General features: G+C 28.4%; 1 protein-coding gene across 2 annotated transcripts; it reads right to left on the reverse strand.

Annotated features, from left to right (window-relative positions):
* Positions 1-5,279: 5,279 nt before the first annotated feature.
* On the reverse strand, positions 5,280-18,069 carry LOC107447390 (fucose-1-phosphate guanylyltransferase). Of its 2 annotated transcripts, XM_016062298.3 has the most exons (6): positions 17,781-18,069; positions 17,466-17,572; positions 15,515-15,688; positions 13,369-13,653; positions 10,410-10,622; positions 5,280-7,436 (listed from the first exon to the last, which is right to left on the reverse strand). In XM_016062298.3, the coding sequence occupies exons 2-6, from the start codon at positions 17,536-17,538 to the stop codon at positions 6,442-6,444; spliced, it is 1,740 nt and encodes a 579-aa protein (XP_015917784.1). In that variant the 5' UTR covers positions 17,539-17,572; positions 17,781-18,069; the 3' UTR covers positions 5,280-6,441. The 2 variants fall into 2 exon arrangements, with proteins under 2 accessions (XP_015917784.1, XP_042896513.1); XM_043040579.2 differs by lacking the exon at positions 17,466-17,572 and having other exon boundaries at positions 17,781-18,048.
* Between the last annotated feature and the right edge of the window lie 61 nt (positions 18,070-18,130).

An 18,130-nucleotide genomic window follows, 5' to 3' on the forward strand; every position in this document is an offset into this window, starting at 1 on the left:
AACTTATGCTAGTTCTCTGCAAATTACAGCAATTAACTCGATATGAAGAAATACCATTTAAAACATACAAAGATTGTTTATCAAGAATGGTTTGCAATCCTCCAATCCGGAATGCTTTTTTTCAATTGTGATTATTGCCCTGGAATTACATACATACTAGAGCAAATAAACAATGTGTTTCCCTTGAACGGAACAGACGAGATTATCTATAAACTGTGAGCTACAACTGACAGCACAACGCTTATGACATGTAACAACAATGTAGAAGATTTTCTTGAAACATTTGAAGCAAAACTGAGAATGATTCTACCACATTCTTTCATTACAAATCAACCTTTGCCTTGTCATGCCTTTTATCTAATCTGAAAGCATCCTTGATGATAATGACTGCATAGTGATCTGTGATTTTGCTGGAAAATATTATTTTGTATTGCAGGATGCAGTCCAAGAATACCATTGGAATAATTCCCAGTGTACTATTCGCCCTTTTGTCATTTACTAGTATATGAATTCAGAAACACTTAAATTGGATCATGTTTCCTTTGTTGCTATTTCGGAATGTCTCAAGCATGATACTGTCAGCGTTCACTTTTTTCAGACCCAATTGTTGCAGTTTATAACCTCACATTTTAACAACAAAATAAAACATATTTATTGCTTCTCAGATGGAGCAGTTTCACAGTACAAAAATCGAAATAACTTTATAAATTTGTGCTATCATGATATAGACTTTGGCCTCACAGCTGAGTGGCATTTCTTTCCTACGGCCCATGGAAAAAGTCCATGTGATGGTGTTGCAAGTACTTTCAAAGACAAGCTGCACGTTCTAGTATAATGATCAAATCATGACACAGCGAAAGTTATATGACTGGGCTGTAAAAAATATCCCTTCCTGCCATTTTACATATTTTTATATAATAGTTTAAGAATTATAGGTTTTTTACTGACTTTTCCATAGATTGTTTTAGGTTTTTTACTCACTTTTTTTAATGTCTTAGGTGAAAAAAAAGTTGTACAACATACCACTTTTATTAATTCTTTATATGTTTCCTGTTGAGACTCCCGGCTATAAATATGTAAATGTATAGAAGAATATTGCAGTAAAAAAAAATTTTCTTTTCGTAATTTTTTGAGACCACATGTTTTGAGATATTTCAGGTCAAAGGTCAAATCAGGTCACTTTTAAAGTTTGATCTAGCCTGAGAAGGTCATATATGGCATCAAATCAAAGCTCTATTTTTTAGCTTGGCAATGGTTTTTGAAATTTTTTTCTGATACAATTAGAAAAAAAGTTACAGCCACTTATATGTATGCTAGTTCGTCGTTTTTTATGAAAAAATTTTTTTCAAAGGTTTAAAATTTGGACAATTTTTAAATTAAAAATCTCAAAATTAGTAAAATTGCTTAGTTTATAATGAGTGTTTATTCCACCAAATTTCATTAAAATCGGAGTTAATATATAATTTCATGGAAATACCTCGATCTATTTAACCGAGTTGCAATCTTCATAGATCAGATTTGGAAGACTAAATAATTGTTACTGAGGATGTATGTATATATGTATATATATATACACACAATAAATTACAAACGGAAAATAGTGTTTTTGAACGCCCTATGACAAAAAAAGAATTTGGTTAGAATATGCAATGATTGCACAAAATTTCGCAAGCCTAGCTTAAATATTTATGGAAATATGGACATTTTTATAAAAACTAACATTTTTAAACTAACATTGACATTTTTGCAACATTTTTATAAAACTTTTTGGAGAAATTAAAAAATTTTACAAAATTTTTGCTTTAAAATTTGAAAAAAAAATTCTGGAAAACTGTGCAATATATAAGTAATTAAAGAAATTATTTTATACTGCGGATGGGCGGAAAAAATTTAAATTTTTTTCATTATTTTGTAGTGAATTGTATTTGGCAACTAATGGAAAAAAATCCGATTTGAATATCTTAAAAATTTTAAAAGTTTCAAGCAATTTTCCATGTAGTTCTTGTACTTCTTAAAAAGAACTCAAAATGGTAAGGAGTTTTCTACAAATATTATTTTGTATCAAAAGACAAAATTAAATAAAAATGAGAATTCCTTATAATAATCATTTGTACAGGGAAATATGATTGTATAAAGGAAGAACACAGGTAAAAGAAAAGATTCTTTTATGATGGTACATCCCCAACAATGCCGGTGTCACTTTTAATAAATCTTGTTTAATAGTACAAAATGAAATTTAAGAAAAGCCCCTTATCATTTTGAGCTTCCTTTCAAAAGATACGAAAACTACCTAGAAAATTGCTTGAAACTTCTTAAATTTTTAAGACATTCAAATCAGACTTTTATATTAGTTTCCAAATAATTTTTTTTATTTAGCCTTTTTCTATGTCAGAATCGCGAAAGTAAGAATATGTATAACGCGTATACTAAAACATAATGATATTAAGTCTTTTAACACAATATGATAGCTCAGGCGTTAGAGCGTTCGCTTCTCAATGAGGTATTACAGGTTCGAATCCCAGCGGTAGTTGGTTGATACGAATCCTGCTCCCGACTGGCACCGACTAAAGTGCTGTCGTAAAATATCCTTATTCAAGAGTACCCTTGTCTTATGAGTTGAGTTCAAAATCAAGGGACAAATGAGTTAAACATGGAGAAAATTCCCTTCCCCTTCAGATCTATGTCTAAATTGAGGAAGTAGCCTCAAGAATGAGTCGTGCTATCATCTATTTGTTCGATTCTCAGCTAATACCTGCTTTCTCCCCTAGCGGTGTTCTCTTGTCAAACAAAAGACACACCTTTCTGACTGAATTAGCACAAGGCCAGTAACTGGCGAGTTTGGCTTGTCCAAGTGCCATTAAAAACAACAACATGGTGTCGTATATATCGAGTTCAAACTTATTTCATAAATGGCAATAGAATGTCGATAATAAAGAGGAATAAGAGATTAAACTTCCAACATTATAAATAAAGGACTTATAAAAACTTTTGCAAATTTTCCCCATCAAACCTTTATTAAGTTACAGATTTTTTCTTAAGAGTATCAATCTTCAAAATAATGGCATATACTTTGCATTTGAGTAAAAAAAAATTCCACAGATTGTAGTAAAATGTTTTATTCGAGATGAGTGGGTAAGATTTTAACATAACTTATTATATATTTAAAACAAATTTTAGTTATTTTCATTGTGGCAAATTTATTCTTTTAGACAAATATATTTTCTAAGAGTGGCAATCTTTGAAAAGGTGCCATACACTTTGAACTTTAGTAGTAACTTTTGCTCAATTTATAAAATCATTTTTTTTCTTCGAGGAATAAGCAAAGCGGTTAATATTTTAACAATAAAAAGTGCATTTTGAAATCTAATCTTGCAAATTCTCATGGCGAAATCTATTTATTTAAGATGATTTTGTCTATGATATAAATCTTCCTCATGATATAAGTCTTCCTCATTTTTTTCCAATATTTGTTACATCAAAATCATTTTACCACATTTATATCAACTTGCCTTCGTGTATGTCTGTTTGGGTGGAATTTTGCAATCGATTTTAAACTAACTTCCCGACTAGCTACAGACGTCAAATTTGGCACATAGTTCAGAATTGGATGACAATGCATGAAAATGAAGAGAAAAAAGACATACAAAGTAAAATAAAATTAAAGAAAAATTAATATTTTCGCTATTGTCTTTTGTTGTCGATTCGATTATTTCAAATTAATGTCACATGTCTGTTGAAAAGTTTTGTGTACAGTGAGTGAAAAAATTGAGATTTTGGAAGTGAGTACAAAAAAAATAAAAATATTTTTAAAAACTACGTTTTTGTAGTAGAGAATAATAATTAAAAAACAAAAATTTGAAAAACGGAAAACGTGGGGCGCATGAAATACATAACAGTATATATACGCATATACACATTTTCTTACTCATACACATGCACCACACACACATCCACATTCAGATACAATTACAGACATACATACACATATTCTCATGAGCACACATACTGTAACTGTTATGTATTTTATGCGCCCCACGCTTTTCGTTTTTCAAATTTTTGTTTTTTAAATATTATTCTCCACTACAAAAACGTGGTTTTTAAAAATATTTTTTTATATCATAATCATAAAAGCACTTTTAATGTTAATCCTGGAGATATTAAGAACACGTTTTTAAGTAAAAGCTGTAACTATTCTTAAAAATAATAATTGCTTTATCATCATCATCATTGGAGCAGCAGCCCAAGGTAGGCCCTGGCCTCCTCAAGGATTCTCTTCCATCTTGACCTATTACCAGCAATGGTTCTCCTATTTGTACAGTTCAGAATGAAGAAACTCTTATCTAATAAATCAGACCATCTGGATATGGGCCCTTGGTAGATTCCATATGGCCAAGTCATAAAAATTCTTTAGATGTACATTCATCGGCTGACTGCATTATACAGTCAGTGCATTTCATCCTTTGAATTTTGATATATTAGTTTTAATACAAAAAAAAGTAGCAGTGTTCAAGCTTCAAAAAGATAAAAAGGACTTTTTTTTAAAAAAAATTGACATTAATGGAAAAAAGAGCTGTAGGAAAATTAATAATCTATTACTTTAACAGAGAAAAAAAACTTAATTTAGAAATATTTAGTTAGAAAAATATTTAGTTAGAAAAAGATATGTTTGAGCTAGATTTTAAAAAATTTCATAAAATCTAGAGTGCAATCTTTTTTCTTCATAGTCAGGGCTGATTGTGAGTCCAACTCAAAAATCCGGAAAATTTCTTGAGTAAAATCATTAAAGACGCATAATGTCTTTATAAATTTAAATCATTAATATTTTCAAAACATTGAATTCTAAATAAATTATATACAGCATAACTTAAATGAATAATTATGTATAAGTTTACTTTTATCTCTAATCACATTTATTATTCTACCAGAAAAAATATTTACAAATGAAAGATACCAAGTATAAATTCTAGTTCTTCTCCTTGGGCACTACAGCCTATGACAGGCCAAGGCCGTCCCAAAAAGTTTTTGCCATTTTGTCAATCTATTCTGTGCCATGGCCTTTCTAATATTTTTAAATAAAATATACAAGAATTTTTATACATAAATGTGATCGATGATTTCTTGAAACTTCGGGACCAAAGATTTCCGGAATCTTCAGGAGTGCAATTTGGGAAAAATCAGGAAATCCGGATTTTTCCGGAGTACAATCACCCCTGCATAGTACAAATTTTAAAAATTAAAATGCACAAGAAAAAAACAATTAAAAATGAAAGGCTGCAAAATAAGCTCCATAAATTATTTAATTACAATTCTTCGTAGAAAAAAAATATACAAATCTGTGCATGTATGGAAAGTCCTACATTGTCAGGACTTCCTACAAGTTTGGAAAATAGATTTTCCCAGATAATATATCTTTAATGCAAACAAACATCAGAACAAACGTTATTCAATTAAAAAAAGTAACAAATAAAACATAGAGGATAGCAAATAACACCAATTTCATACAACGTTTTTTTATAGAATGAATGATTTTTAATTGACTAAAGAATACTTAGCTTGATAAAGTATACATAATTTTAAAAAAATAAACAAATGTGAGCAGATAATAATTCAAATTTGAACTTTTTCTATCATGAATAAACACAAGTTGATTTTTTTCCATTTAATGTGAAGTATAGTGCAGATATAAAAATAAAAATAGTACAAAAAAAATTAGCCTTAAATTCTAAAAGTAAATTAATTGGATTTAATAAAAAAGATAATATAAAACAAGCAACAACATAGAGGTTTTTTTTTAATGAAAACGTTTACAATTGAAAAGGAAACAAAGCTTGTCTGCTAAGGTTCTCCTCAAACGCTAAAATTTAGCTCTATTTATATTTATTCTTCTCACCTAGATTTTCTTTCCTTTAAATACTCTTGACTTTTGAACAACTCTTTTGATGAGCTTAATACCCCATTTACAAAGAAGTTAGCATTAAGCTTTATTTATTATTAGCAAAAGAAAGGTGCATTATCCAACTAGTCAGTGAAAAATCTTTTCAGCATAACATCAGTTTGAGCTTTGGAAATTAAGCGTGAAAAAATTACTTTTTCCTCTTCCCCTGAGATTAGTAGCTTCTTTTATTTTATTCTTTAAATTAATTGGATTTTTTTATGTTTGCTTTGAGCAGTACTTTGTGTGTTACTTCAATCAAATTCATTTGATAAAAAAAAGTATTAATTTATTTGAAAATTGTTGTTAGCTGATTGATCACACACCGCAACTATCAGGAATCGATTATGAATTGGTGCTATATATTTTATCCACATCTTTAAATGCAAGCTTAAGAAATTAGTGATTTACAATTCAAGGTACAATATTAAAAACATATACAAAAAATAAATATTTTATAATCTCTTAACATTAATATAATTCACCTATGACTTAGTAACGTTTTAGCTTTATTTCAAAATACTTGAAGTTTTTTCACACAGATTTTCCTGATAAACTATCATTTTTTCAGTGTCTTTACACGCTAAAATATCTTTCATAGAAACCCATTCTACGCCTTGTCTGGTCATAGAAAAATCAGAACACATTTGGTCAGTTAATATAATACTCAATACCAGTTCAAGAGTATATTTAAAGGAACTACCAGGAGTTTCACATACAGGAAACAGTTTAGTTTCCCATAACGAAACACTATCACAGTCACTACTGAACAATGCGTTGTCATACTTCACAAACCTCCTAAGCTCTTTTCCAAAATATCTCATTTTGCAACAATTCGTTTTTTGGTATGTCTTTTTAATATCTTCATGAATATGAAAAGCAACAGTAACAAAACCTTTCTTAAGAGGAATTGTATGTATTAAAGTATTATCAGGTATAGGTAAAGGTAACTTCTGAATGGAATATCCAGGCAGATGAATATTACTGATAATAGAGTTCTGCCCTGCCTCTATTGATATCTGAATATCACAATATTCCAAAAGTGTGGACTTCGGAATAACAGATAATGGATGAATCATTGAATTAATTATAGTCCCATGTATATAAATTGGTTTGATGTTTTCTATTGATGGAGCACAAAGAGAAAATTTTGAAAGTGAAAAGGCTTCTGAAAATCTAGTTTCATCGCACAAAGTTTGAAGATATTCCTTCATTGTTCCTAAATGGTGAAAATTAGAATGTTTTAAAACAAATATTGAAAGGTTGGTACCAAAGAGATTCATATACAATACAGTTTGCAGAGAAGTTAGCTCCCCACTTGGTCCTTTGTCCATTATGTAAGATGGACTAGCTGCTAATCCAAGTGGCTGTAAGAAATCTCCATAAGAACTAAGCTCACATTTTATTGGCTTGTGTTTTTTATAAATATCCAATAATATTTTAGAAACAGAATGATCAAAAAAGAATGCACTATCACTAAAGATTATTTCTTCATTGTCTAACCCTGGAAGAAAAAAGTTTGGAAATTAGCAAAGTAGAAAAAAAATTTCAACAAAAAGATTATTATTCAAGCTATGTAAAAAAAAAAATATTAAAAAAAAAATCGTTAAAAGTACTATGTGACATAGGGTTAATTTTTCCCAATAATGCTAACTCTGTAAAAAAAAAAAAAGTACAAAATTACGACACATACTTTAGCCAAAAAACTTTTTTTAAGTAGATATTTATAATTTTAAGTTTCAATAAAATAAAATAAAAAGTATTTCCATCAAAATTTAAAATTGCATTTTAGTGTTGCCTAATTAAAACGTATTTTTTTCTTTAAATAAATATTTAAAACATTCCAAGAGTTTTGTTACATAAAATAAATAAAAATTCTTTCAAAGTCAGTGCCCAACTCAGATATACCAAAAATTTTCAATACAATTTTATATAACTGATTAAAATCTTATAATACATGTTGACACTATTTCAAATAAATAAATATATCTATATAAAGTTTATTTGCTGAACCTTAAAATTGTGTTTAACAATTATAAAATCTAAAAAGCGTTTTTTAGAGATGCTATTTTTTAAAGTTTTATGGAATATTTTTTATTTAAAATTAATTTCACATTAACTAACAGATTTTTCACCTACAATTTCCTCAAATTATTGATTACAAACTATCTGTACTATTTCTATTGACAGACATTTTTGAAATTAATTTAATTTTTATAATTTTTATGAGCATGTCAATTTAAATTAGTGTAAAAAAAATAAACTTTATATGGCTTTATTTGGAAAATTATAAAGGTTAAATGTATTTCAACAACATTATGGAAGCTAAATAGCCACTAATACTTAATAAAATAGAATTATATTAATATAGTAAAACCTACACTCTCGAAACCAATTCTGCTTAGCTTAACAGGACATACTAATTGAAAGTTTAATGCGATAAGCTATTTAAAATTAATATGATAGTTAATAAATACATAATAGTTAATAAATACATAATAAATACATAATTAGAAATAATAAACAACAAAGATTTATTTAAATTTAATAAAGTTTTCATGATTCAAAATAAAAGACAACTTACATAATAATAAAAAGGTATTTACAAAACTCTCATACTACATTTAACCTTGATCCAACCATTCAAAAATATCTAATAAAAATTTGTTTTAAATAGCCACAAAACTCTAGATCTTTGTGATGCCTTTTAATTACATGCAATATTTATAATTCCAATTTTATCATTTTAGGACAGACAAAAGTGTCTCAGTTTTTCAATATCCTCCAAAACTATTATTGGCAATTCTATAAATGAGTTACTAATAAAAAGATCTGAATTCAATTTATAATCTGAAATACCTTTCCTGAATTATGATACATGTTACACAAATTGTGGCAATATCTTTCTGTATTCTATCGGGACCAATTAGGTTCTTGAAAAAAGTTATTTGTTGCAATGCACATTACAATCAAGCAATAAAGAACTCACAACAATGCAATGAATCATTAAGTCTGATAGCAAAATTCTTCAGCATGGCAGAGGGTGCTGCAGATAATCACAGCATCTGCATATTATTTTTCATCTAAGTTTTTTTTTTTTTTTCAAATACAAAACAACAAAAAAGTAGTGAAATTGCTGGTACACCTAACATCTCTGAGCTTGTTTCTACTGAAAATTAAAAAGCTAAATTGAGAAAACACTGCAAAGAAAAAAAAAATTTTTTTTTTACTTGATTACAGGCTTAACTGTATAGAAATTTATTCTAAATTTTAGTATTGTATAAAATTCAACTTAAATTTAAACGTGAAGTTTTTATGTATAATTTTGTAACCAAATTATATTTGTAAATTTTAATTTGTGTGTGTTAGATTAAGCTAACTTAATACAATAATAATCTCTATCTGAATATGTTGGGGGTGTAGATAAATTTGGATTTAAGAAGAAAGAGCTGCGAATTCATTCCATATGGTCTGCAACCAGAGTTTTTGTAATTTATCAATTTTTTATAGAATCAGCTAATTTTTTAATGCTTCTATTAAAATAATTTAAAATTTCAGGATTTCTGTTGTTGTTGACTTTTCAATTTAATACTTACATTTAATAGCAATAAGTATTTTTCTGCAGCCCCAAAAATTGATCATCAATAATTTATAAAAGATTTAAGAGAATAGATGAATAACAAAATGACATTTTTAAGAGTATTTCAATATTTGAGGACAAACAAATCGACAAATTTAATGCTTTCAAAGGAAACGGTCAATAAACTAGATATTGAGAGAGGGAAACTGATCCAGTTTTGGAAATATAAAACAGAATACTATCCCAAAGTGCCTGTTTGATGTCTGTCAGTGCAAACAAATAGCGCAAAAGCTGAAGAACATTTTCAAAGTACAAACTAGTTTTAAGTGATGAATGATGAAACATAAACGATAATTACTTAGACAATATTTAATACCAAAACTCTAATTATTAAAAATATATTATTATGAATAGATAAATATAATTTGAGTTCCTGTAAATATTTTTTGCACCTATCACAAATTTCAGTCCTTTTTTTTCACAACTAACTTGGGATCATAATTATACAACAACAAAAAATTATTTTTACAATTTCCTTTTTTCTCCTCTCCCCAACCATAAAAATCCTTACACTCTATTGTTTTGTTACAAACATCCTTATCTCTATCTCTGACCAAACTCCCTCCTTACTCTATAGTTTTGTCAATAAAAAATTACTGTTTGTGTCCAGTCAAGAGAGCGCCTACACACATTAAGGTTTATTCATAGAAAACAGGGATTTGGAAAATTGTCCGTATTGTGAGGTGGCCATCCTAAAGAAGTGTTCCTAGGATAAGGTTTCACAGCAAATCATTATCGTTTGAATTAGATATCAATAAAATTTAAATTCCTTTAATGACTAACAAAAACAAATTTTATCATTTTTAAATATTATTTGATAGAATTTATGACAAATACCTGGTATAGAAATATTTTTAACAACAGCACCCTTTTCTCGCATTTCTTCAATTGTAGGCTTCTGCAGAACACGTAAGCAATTGCTCATAATGGTAGAACCTTTACTGAAATCTTGATTTTCAGGTATCGCATAAACACCATGAGAAGTTCCAATTAAAATTGGTGAAGGGTGAGCGAGAGCGGTAAATCCGCCATTTTCGAATGTCCATTCATCTAAAACCACATAAAAAAATAATTAAGAAAGAAATCTTGTAAAAAAATTCTTTTTTTTGCATGAATTATTTTAAAAAATAACTATATTAGAAAAAATTAATTAAATTTGATACTCAAATTTTTAGCAATAAAAATAAAATATATAATATTTACTTTTAGTTGTTTATTTTGAGCAATTTATAAAGTATTGATAAATCCTTCTTCGTTTAAAAAAAATAACAATTTAATTTCTTTCAAACATGAAGATATGAATAACTGACTAAAAACTTAATTAAAACTAATAAAGAATAAAAATATAAATAATCGCACAAATTTAAAAAAATAATAACTTATTATTTTCTGAAGAGTAGTTTAATATTTCATTAACAACAAATTTAACATTAATTTTTACACTTTTAATATATATATACAAAAGAACCCTGATTATCTGATGCCTGATTATCAAATTCTTTAGTTATCCAACACCTTTTTTTCACAAACTTTAAATGTGTCCCAACATACATTTCATCCTTATTACAACTTAAATTATGCAATTACTAATTCATTTTTGGACTTAGAGTCATTCAACTCTACTTCTAATTCAGGTTAATTCAATTACTGCTGTGACTAGGATTCCAAAATTGGACTTCCAGAAAAAGAAAATTGAGGTGTTTAATATGGCATCACTTTACCTACCAGCAGACTGAAAATTTATCAAATGATCAATCAGTTACTAAAAATAGCCAATTAGAATGTACTTCATTTCAAAGTAAAATAGTGTAAACAGCTGATTGCAATTAACATGTATGAGAGATTCATAACAGTCATCACTGATTATCCCATAATTTCAATTTTCCGACATATTCCTGAACCCATGTTTGTCGGATAATCGAGGTTCTACTGTGATGACAGTTTTAAACACTTGAAAACTTTTTATTTTAATAGTTTTTTTGTCATTGATGATGCTGAGTTTTACATTGTGTATAACATTTTGTCTTAGAATTATCCTAAATTTATTGATGATAAACTTAATTTTAATTATTTGAAATCTGTTTAAATCTTGTTTTCAACCTTTTGCTCTTAAGTAAAAAACAAAAGAATTCAAGAGAAACTTTTGTTTTACATCTCCAGACATAATTTTAAAAATTTAATAGCTATGAAAAAGAACAGATTCCTTTCAAGTAACATTACAACAGTAAAATTTTTCTTGTTCTAACAGAAAGGACCTCTCTCAAATCTTATGAAAATTAATTTTCTGTCAGGTTAAAAATTTAATATGTTGTAATTCAAAATATTCTGAGCAAAAGTTCATATTGGCACAAAGGCCAAAAATGGATCGTTTCTAAGATATCAAGCCTCAAACATAAAAAATTATGGGCAACGATCACTACATGAAAGATGTTTGAAGCATGCTTGCATACAGCATTAGATAAGCAGAGTATAGAAATAACACCAAATATCCGTCTACTAAGTAAATAGAATGTAACTAAGAAACAGCAACCTCCCCAACAAAATGTAAGTACTATTCAAATACTTGATGACTTATATTTATATGTAACTATATATATTTGTACACATCCCAGTATACATACTTTTTGTTAAAACGATCTGCCCTTATAAGAGTTATAATGTGCAAAGTCTGATCTGACAACCTCCATGTGGTGCACATTGGTTAATGCTAATATCATGACGGTATTAGAGAATTGAGAATTACTATTTTTGTTTGAGGCTAAGTATCTCGGAAATTATCAATTTTCGGTTTTCCTGTCAATGAGAACTTTCAATCAGAATGATTAGAACTAAAATATATTAAAATTTCAGTCAATTTGACAGAATTAATTACCATAAGATTTGTATGGGGTCCTTTAAAAATGGAGTATAAGAAACAAGTAGCAGAAATAAAAACAAAAGTGTAATTCAAAAATACATTAAATAAGATAAAATTTCTAAGAGTCTTTCCAGAAGAAATCTAGAGTCTTTCCTGAAAAATTCTTGAAGAATGAGAGAGTTCAACATCACAAATATAAGCTATTTTGGTGCACTTTGTGGAATTACAATGACAATTATTTCAGAAGGAAAAAAAAATTACAATTACATTGTAAAGAAAAATGGCATTAAACTTTTTGAAATAATATGCAACATTCACTGCCATTCTCACAAATAAATACTAATGCTAATATTGAAAAAAATAAAACACCCAAACCACAACTATAGTGCAGCTTTGAGGAATACTCTTCCAGACTAAAAGTCTGGGGCTGTCTGCTACTATGGTAACAAGCGAGAGCACATTTCAAATGGGGGTGAAATGGAGGAAAAAAGATGAAAATTGGTTTACTGACGACAACCTATGTCAAGATTAAGACAAAACTATTCACCCCACACCCCTATTCAAAATGTCTTTTCCTCGTAATCATAGTACCCACCACGAGGCGAGATGGGTGTCTGAAGAATTTCTTCTGAAAGCCACACTATAGTTCCACAAGTGGGCCATAAAATTCAAAACCTCAAATTTCAAGGCCAACAATATGAAGAGTGACATGACAAACTGCCTTTACTTCCTAAACAAGCTGGTGTCCATCAACATTATGCTGAGTGAATTTCAATCTGCCCTAGTGGCAACTCAGGAACAGAGTCTCGCTCCTATGCAATATAAATTCAGTGCCTAAACCACTATGACATTTTTTAACCATATTTGGTTGATGATATTAATATAAAATTTATTTCATATACAAGTATAAAAAAAAACTTAATACTCAATGCTTGTTACCATCATCATGGATGTTGTAGCTGATTATGGCATCAGAGCTTGCTAAAAAAACACCAGGTGGCATGCGCTTCAGAAATGGTAAATATGTTGCTAAGATCAGATCCAACATTTGATAGCGCTGATTTCCAAATGGAAGAGGACTGAAAAGCTTTCCTAATACAGTCAGATTTGGTAGACGTTGACTATATCCTCCAGCTGGTATGACTAGGAATCGCATGCTAGACATTTCCTTTCCATAGATTTTTGAAATTTTGCTCAATATATACATTGTTGAGCCTCCACAGCCTAAAACCATACATTATCTTCTGTTATATAAAAATTATTCTCTATCATATAACAATATATTATGTTTGAACTATTTGGTATTACGCATTAAATAATTCAAAGATAATTATTCATGCAGTACTTCTAGAAAGAAACCCTTACAAAAAGGTACTAAGGCTTAATGCCTAATAAATCTTTTTTTTTTTTTTTTGATTGATGATGAATTACAGTTTTTTTAAATGCTTTAGTACAAATTTTAAGATATTGCATTTTAGAAAGTACTAAATAAATAAATAAAATGTCTTATTCAGTAGGGAACCGATTATCCGGAACGATCGGGACCATCGCTATTCCGGATAACTGATTTTTCCGGTTTTCTGAATCGCTACAAAAAGCCGTTTTTTTTTATTGTTAAAATAAACTAAAAAAAAAATTTGGAAATAATCTTAAAACGATGAATTAATACACTAATGATTATTTCCAAATAGAAGTAGAAAGAAAATAGAAAGAATAGAAAATAGAATCGAAATAGAAAGAAAAATCCTAAAATCTTATGAGGAAAAAAAAAACTTTTTTTTTGAAAATGGCGAGAAAATTTATTGAATTTCGTTCCGGTTTCTTGGTTTTCCGGTTTTCTGATTTCCGGATAACGGGTTCTGTACTGTACTATTATTTTGCTCCCTCACAAAAATATAAAAAATATAAACTAATAGAAAAGTGTGCTGTGTAAGTTAACATAACACTAACAAAAAAATTATGAAGAACATAAAAATCAAATAGCACCAAAAAAATGCAAAAATTCAATTTTAAGGAATTTAAAAGTTTAAAACTTAAGCACAGTTCAAATTTAAAAATACTATACTATATTTAATCAAATTCATGACCACATAAAAATGTTTTAAAATAACATATAATTTCAGAAAAAGAAATAAAATTACTTTCCTTTTTGATCAATAAACTGTGGTTTTTATGCAAATTAATAACGATAACTCGCAACAAAAAGTAGACCCATTTAGTGAGTCTTGTTATACAAGGAAATATTTTTTTTAATTGTCTTATTCTTTCATTAATTACTTCTTCATATGTTAAAAAAAAATCTCAAGAGTCTTAGCTATTAAAAAAACTGTGTAAGTAATCTAGCCAAAATTCTTTATAATATTTAAGGATTTTATAATTTTTCAAAAAAAAAACTTTGACATTTTTCAATAGACAAAGACACATCTTAATTAACATAGACATTTTACCTCATTTAACATTATTCAAATGTTATTGAAAAACAAATTTTAGGTAAATTTAACAAATTTTCAATTTTAATAATTTTTTCCATGCCATTTTCCGATAAAATTATTAATGAAAAATGCTAACTAATTCTTGGTATGTTAAATTTTTTGGTAGAATACTGATTTTTAAAATAAATATGATTATAAAACAAAAAATATACAACTAGTATACTCATTTTTTTTAAAAAATTCATAACGCAATGAAAATTTAATACTGCAGTGACTGTGGATTTCAGTAATTTTAGAACAAAATTACTCAAGGTGCATAATAATACAAATACTTGGCTATATTAATGGAAACAGCCTTTCCACTTGCTACAAAAGTTTTGGAAATTTTATCTGTCAAAACTATTAGCATCTTTTGTATGAGCATGATCAATTTTTTTTTATTGAAAAGTGGTTTCGATGGAATTAACATAGCAATGTTTCCACAGCATTGTAAAGCTCCTGTGAGTTAAAGAATTTTTACAAAGTAACAAACTAGCATATTTAGTTTTATAGTGCTTCATACGTATCATTTATAGTATGTGATATCACTGCTCAGATTCATTCAAGTATTAAGCCTATTCCTTTTCCCTATTTGTTTAAAAACTGAACCTCACCAATTTTATATCCGGGAGGATCAAAGAAGACGTGAAAAGGAACCATTAAGGGAACTTCTCCTCTTTCCCGCTTTTCAATAATTTGAAGATTGTAGCCATTTTCTTGTTCACTGTCACAAGCTGAAATTATGACAGCATCCCAAAACACCTTTTCATCCTTATTTACTGGAATACCTGAAACAAATTTCAACTTGCACATTTACAATTTAAAAATTGTTTTAAGTTATAAAAAATATAATTTGTCAAATGTAAATACAAAAATTAGATGTAAGCAATTATACAAAGACAGTATATTGTGGGGGCGGAGTTACAGACCATGCCAACCATCATCTATCAAAAGGTATCTCGTGATTGAATCAAGTTAGCATGTCTTATAAACCAGTGATGTCTTATAAACCAGTTTAATTTTCATAGCGGTAGTTACGTCACAATACTCCCCCACCAGAATATTATCAGGGATAGAATTCGATGAACGGATACCACTAGTTGCTGTACTTTTGAAAGACCGGGAGAGCTGGTTTTAAGGTCACCCAGTTTTTGAGTGCTGAATGTGAGAGGTGTATTAACTTCACAGTCACAGTCGCTCCTGTGTTGTCATTAGCAGTTGAGTGTATGCAAGCAGACGTTGTGGTTAATCGAGGTGAAACTGAGTAGCAACAGCGTGAGGAGATGGATAAGATCACAGTCACAAGTAGCAAGTGAACTGTTCAATGTGGATCATCCATCGAAGTAGGCATTACCAGATCGAAGTGGGCGTTACTGTGTGTTCAAATCACGTCCGGGTCACCAATGTGGGGACGGAGTTACAGACCATGCCAACCTTCATCTATCAAAAGGTACCTCGTGATTGAATCAAGTTAGCATGACTTACATACCAGTGAATTGATGTTTAATTTTCATAGCGGTAGTTACGCCACAATATGTAGTCAGAAATATCCCTGTCTTAAATTAAGCATTTTTAAAGTTTTCAAAATTATACTTCTGTTACCTCAACCAATTCAAAATAGATTTAAAATGAATTTCAAAGTTACATTGCCGTTAACTCTACAGATGTTCAATCAAGCTAAGTTCAGAGTTAGACTTGATTGCTTTAGAATACAATAAAAGAGCTTATTATTATGTTATTCAAAAAAAATACAATACAGAATGGGAAACTTCTCACAAATTTTTTAAGTCATTTGACTGCAGTTTACATTCATTTTACCCATAAAAAAATCCAAACTTGAAATAGTATAATGAAATCAATACCAGCATTTATGTAATAACAAACTTCTTTTATGAAATATAAGTTCGTGTTCCACACTTTTATTAATTTACACATTTAATACTGTTACCTAATTTTAAAAAAATTGCATATTTTTATTAACTTATTTTATTTATCTAGTTAAAAACTAATTTAATTTTATTAGTGTTTCAAACACTATAACAGTTCTTTATAGTTTCAAATCAACTTCAGTTATAAACATTCTACAAAATTATAAATGTAATTTAAAATAATTATGATTTTTAGCAGCTTAATTTTGCATTTGTATAGTTTAGATTATTGTAGCAACTTTTCTTTTAAAGGAGACCTCCATATTATCATCAATGCCAAAATAATCGCCAAGTTTTCGAGAGAAAATAAATAACATAGAGATGGACGAACTCAAAATAGAAAAACTTGTGGGGGAAAACTTGTAGCTCATCCAGATGGAAAAAAAAAATAATGTTTTTAAGTTTTTGAAAGTAAAAAAACCTTTTGTCTAAGGCGCAAATGGATACAAGCACGAAAAGATCTCTTTGTTTTGTTTAAATTACTTAGTGCTGAAATATTTTATCCCTAGAATATCGAAAAACTAATGCAACCTTTGGGGTTAAACATCAAAATACAAATTAGAAAAGCACAGGATTTATTCATTAAGAATACTTAATATTAAATTAAAATCAATTATAATACATCATATGGAACTACCTCTTAAAGCTTCATAGTTTTTCAAAACTTCTTTCATATGCTCGAAAATACCACTTCTGATTTCATTAGACATTTTGAGGTATGCAATCTAAATTTCAGAAATTCCTCTACAAATATAAATAAAACATTACGGCATCTTTATCAGAAATAACTTTTTAAATAAAGGTATAATTAAAATATATACGATTTATATCAATTTGAAAAATACACATTGAAGGAGTTGCAATGAAAATGTCAATCGAATTTACAATAAGATCTCAAATTGTTACCCAAATCTCAGTATAAATTTAAGTTCACCATAACATAAATACTTACCAAGAAATGAGTATTGAATTTCAGTAGGTATAAGATAAGTATTAACAGTTAATATCAAAATTCGTATTCATTCCGAAACTAGACAAATATTCTTAATATTATTTTAGTCAGGAATTCCATATTCCCTAAAACTATAGAAAATACAATTGATTGACGTAATTATTTATTATTCAAATGATGTACTCATCAAACTTTAAGTTATACTGGTCTCAATGAGTTTTTTATTTCCCCAATACATCCCTCACAGTTCCAAGTCCTCTCCTAATCTAAATATTTACATATTACAATGAACGAAGGAACTACCAGAAACTTAAGAAACTTGGTAATGCTGTATAATCAGAATACACTTA

Source organism: Parasteatoda tepidariorum, chromosome 8 (assembly GCF_043381705.1).
Source record: "Parasteatoda tepidariorum isolate YZ-2023 chromosome 8, CAS_Ptep_4.0, whole genome shotgun sequence".
NCBI classification, from domain to species: domain Eukaryota; kingdom Metazoa; phylum Arthropoda; class Arachnida; order Araneae; family Theridiidae; genus Parasteatoda; species Parasteatoda tepidariorum.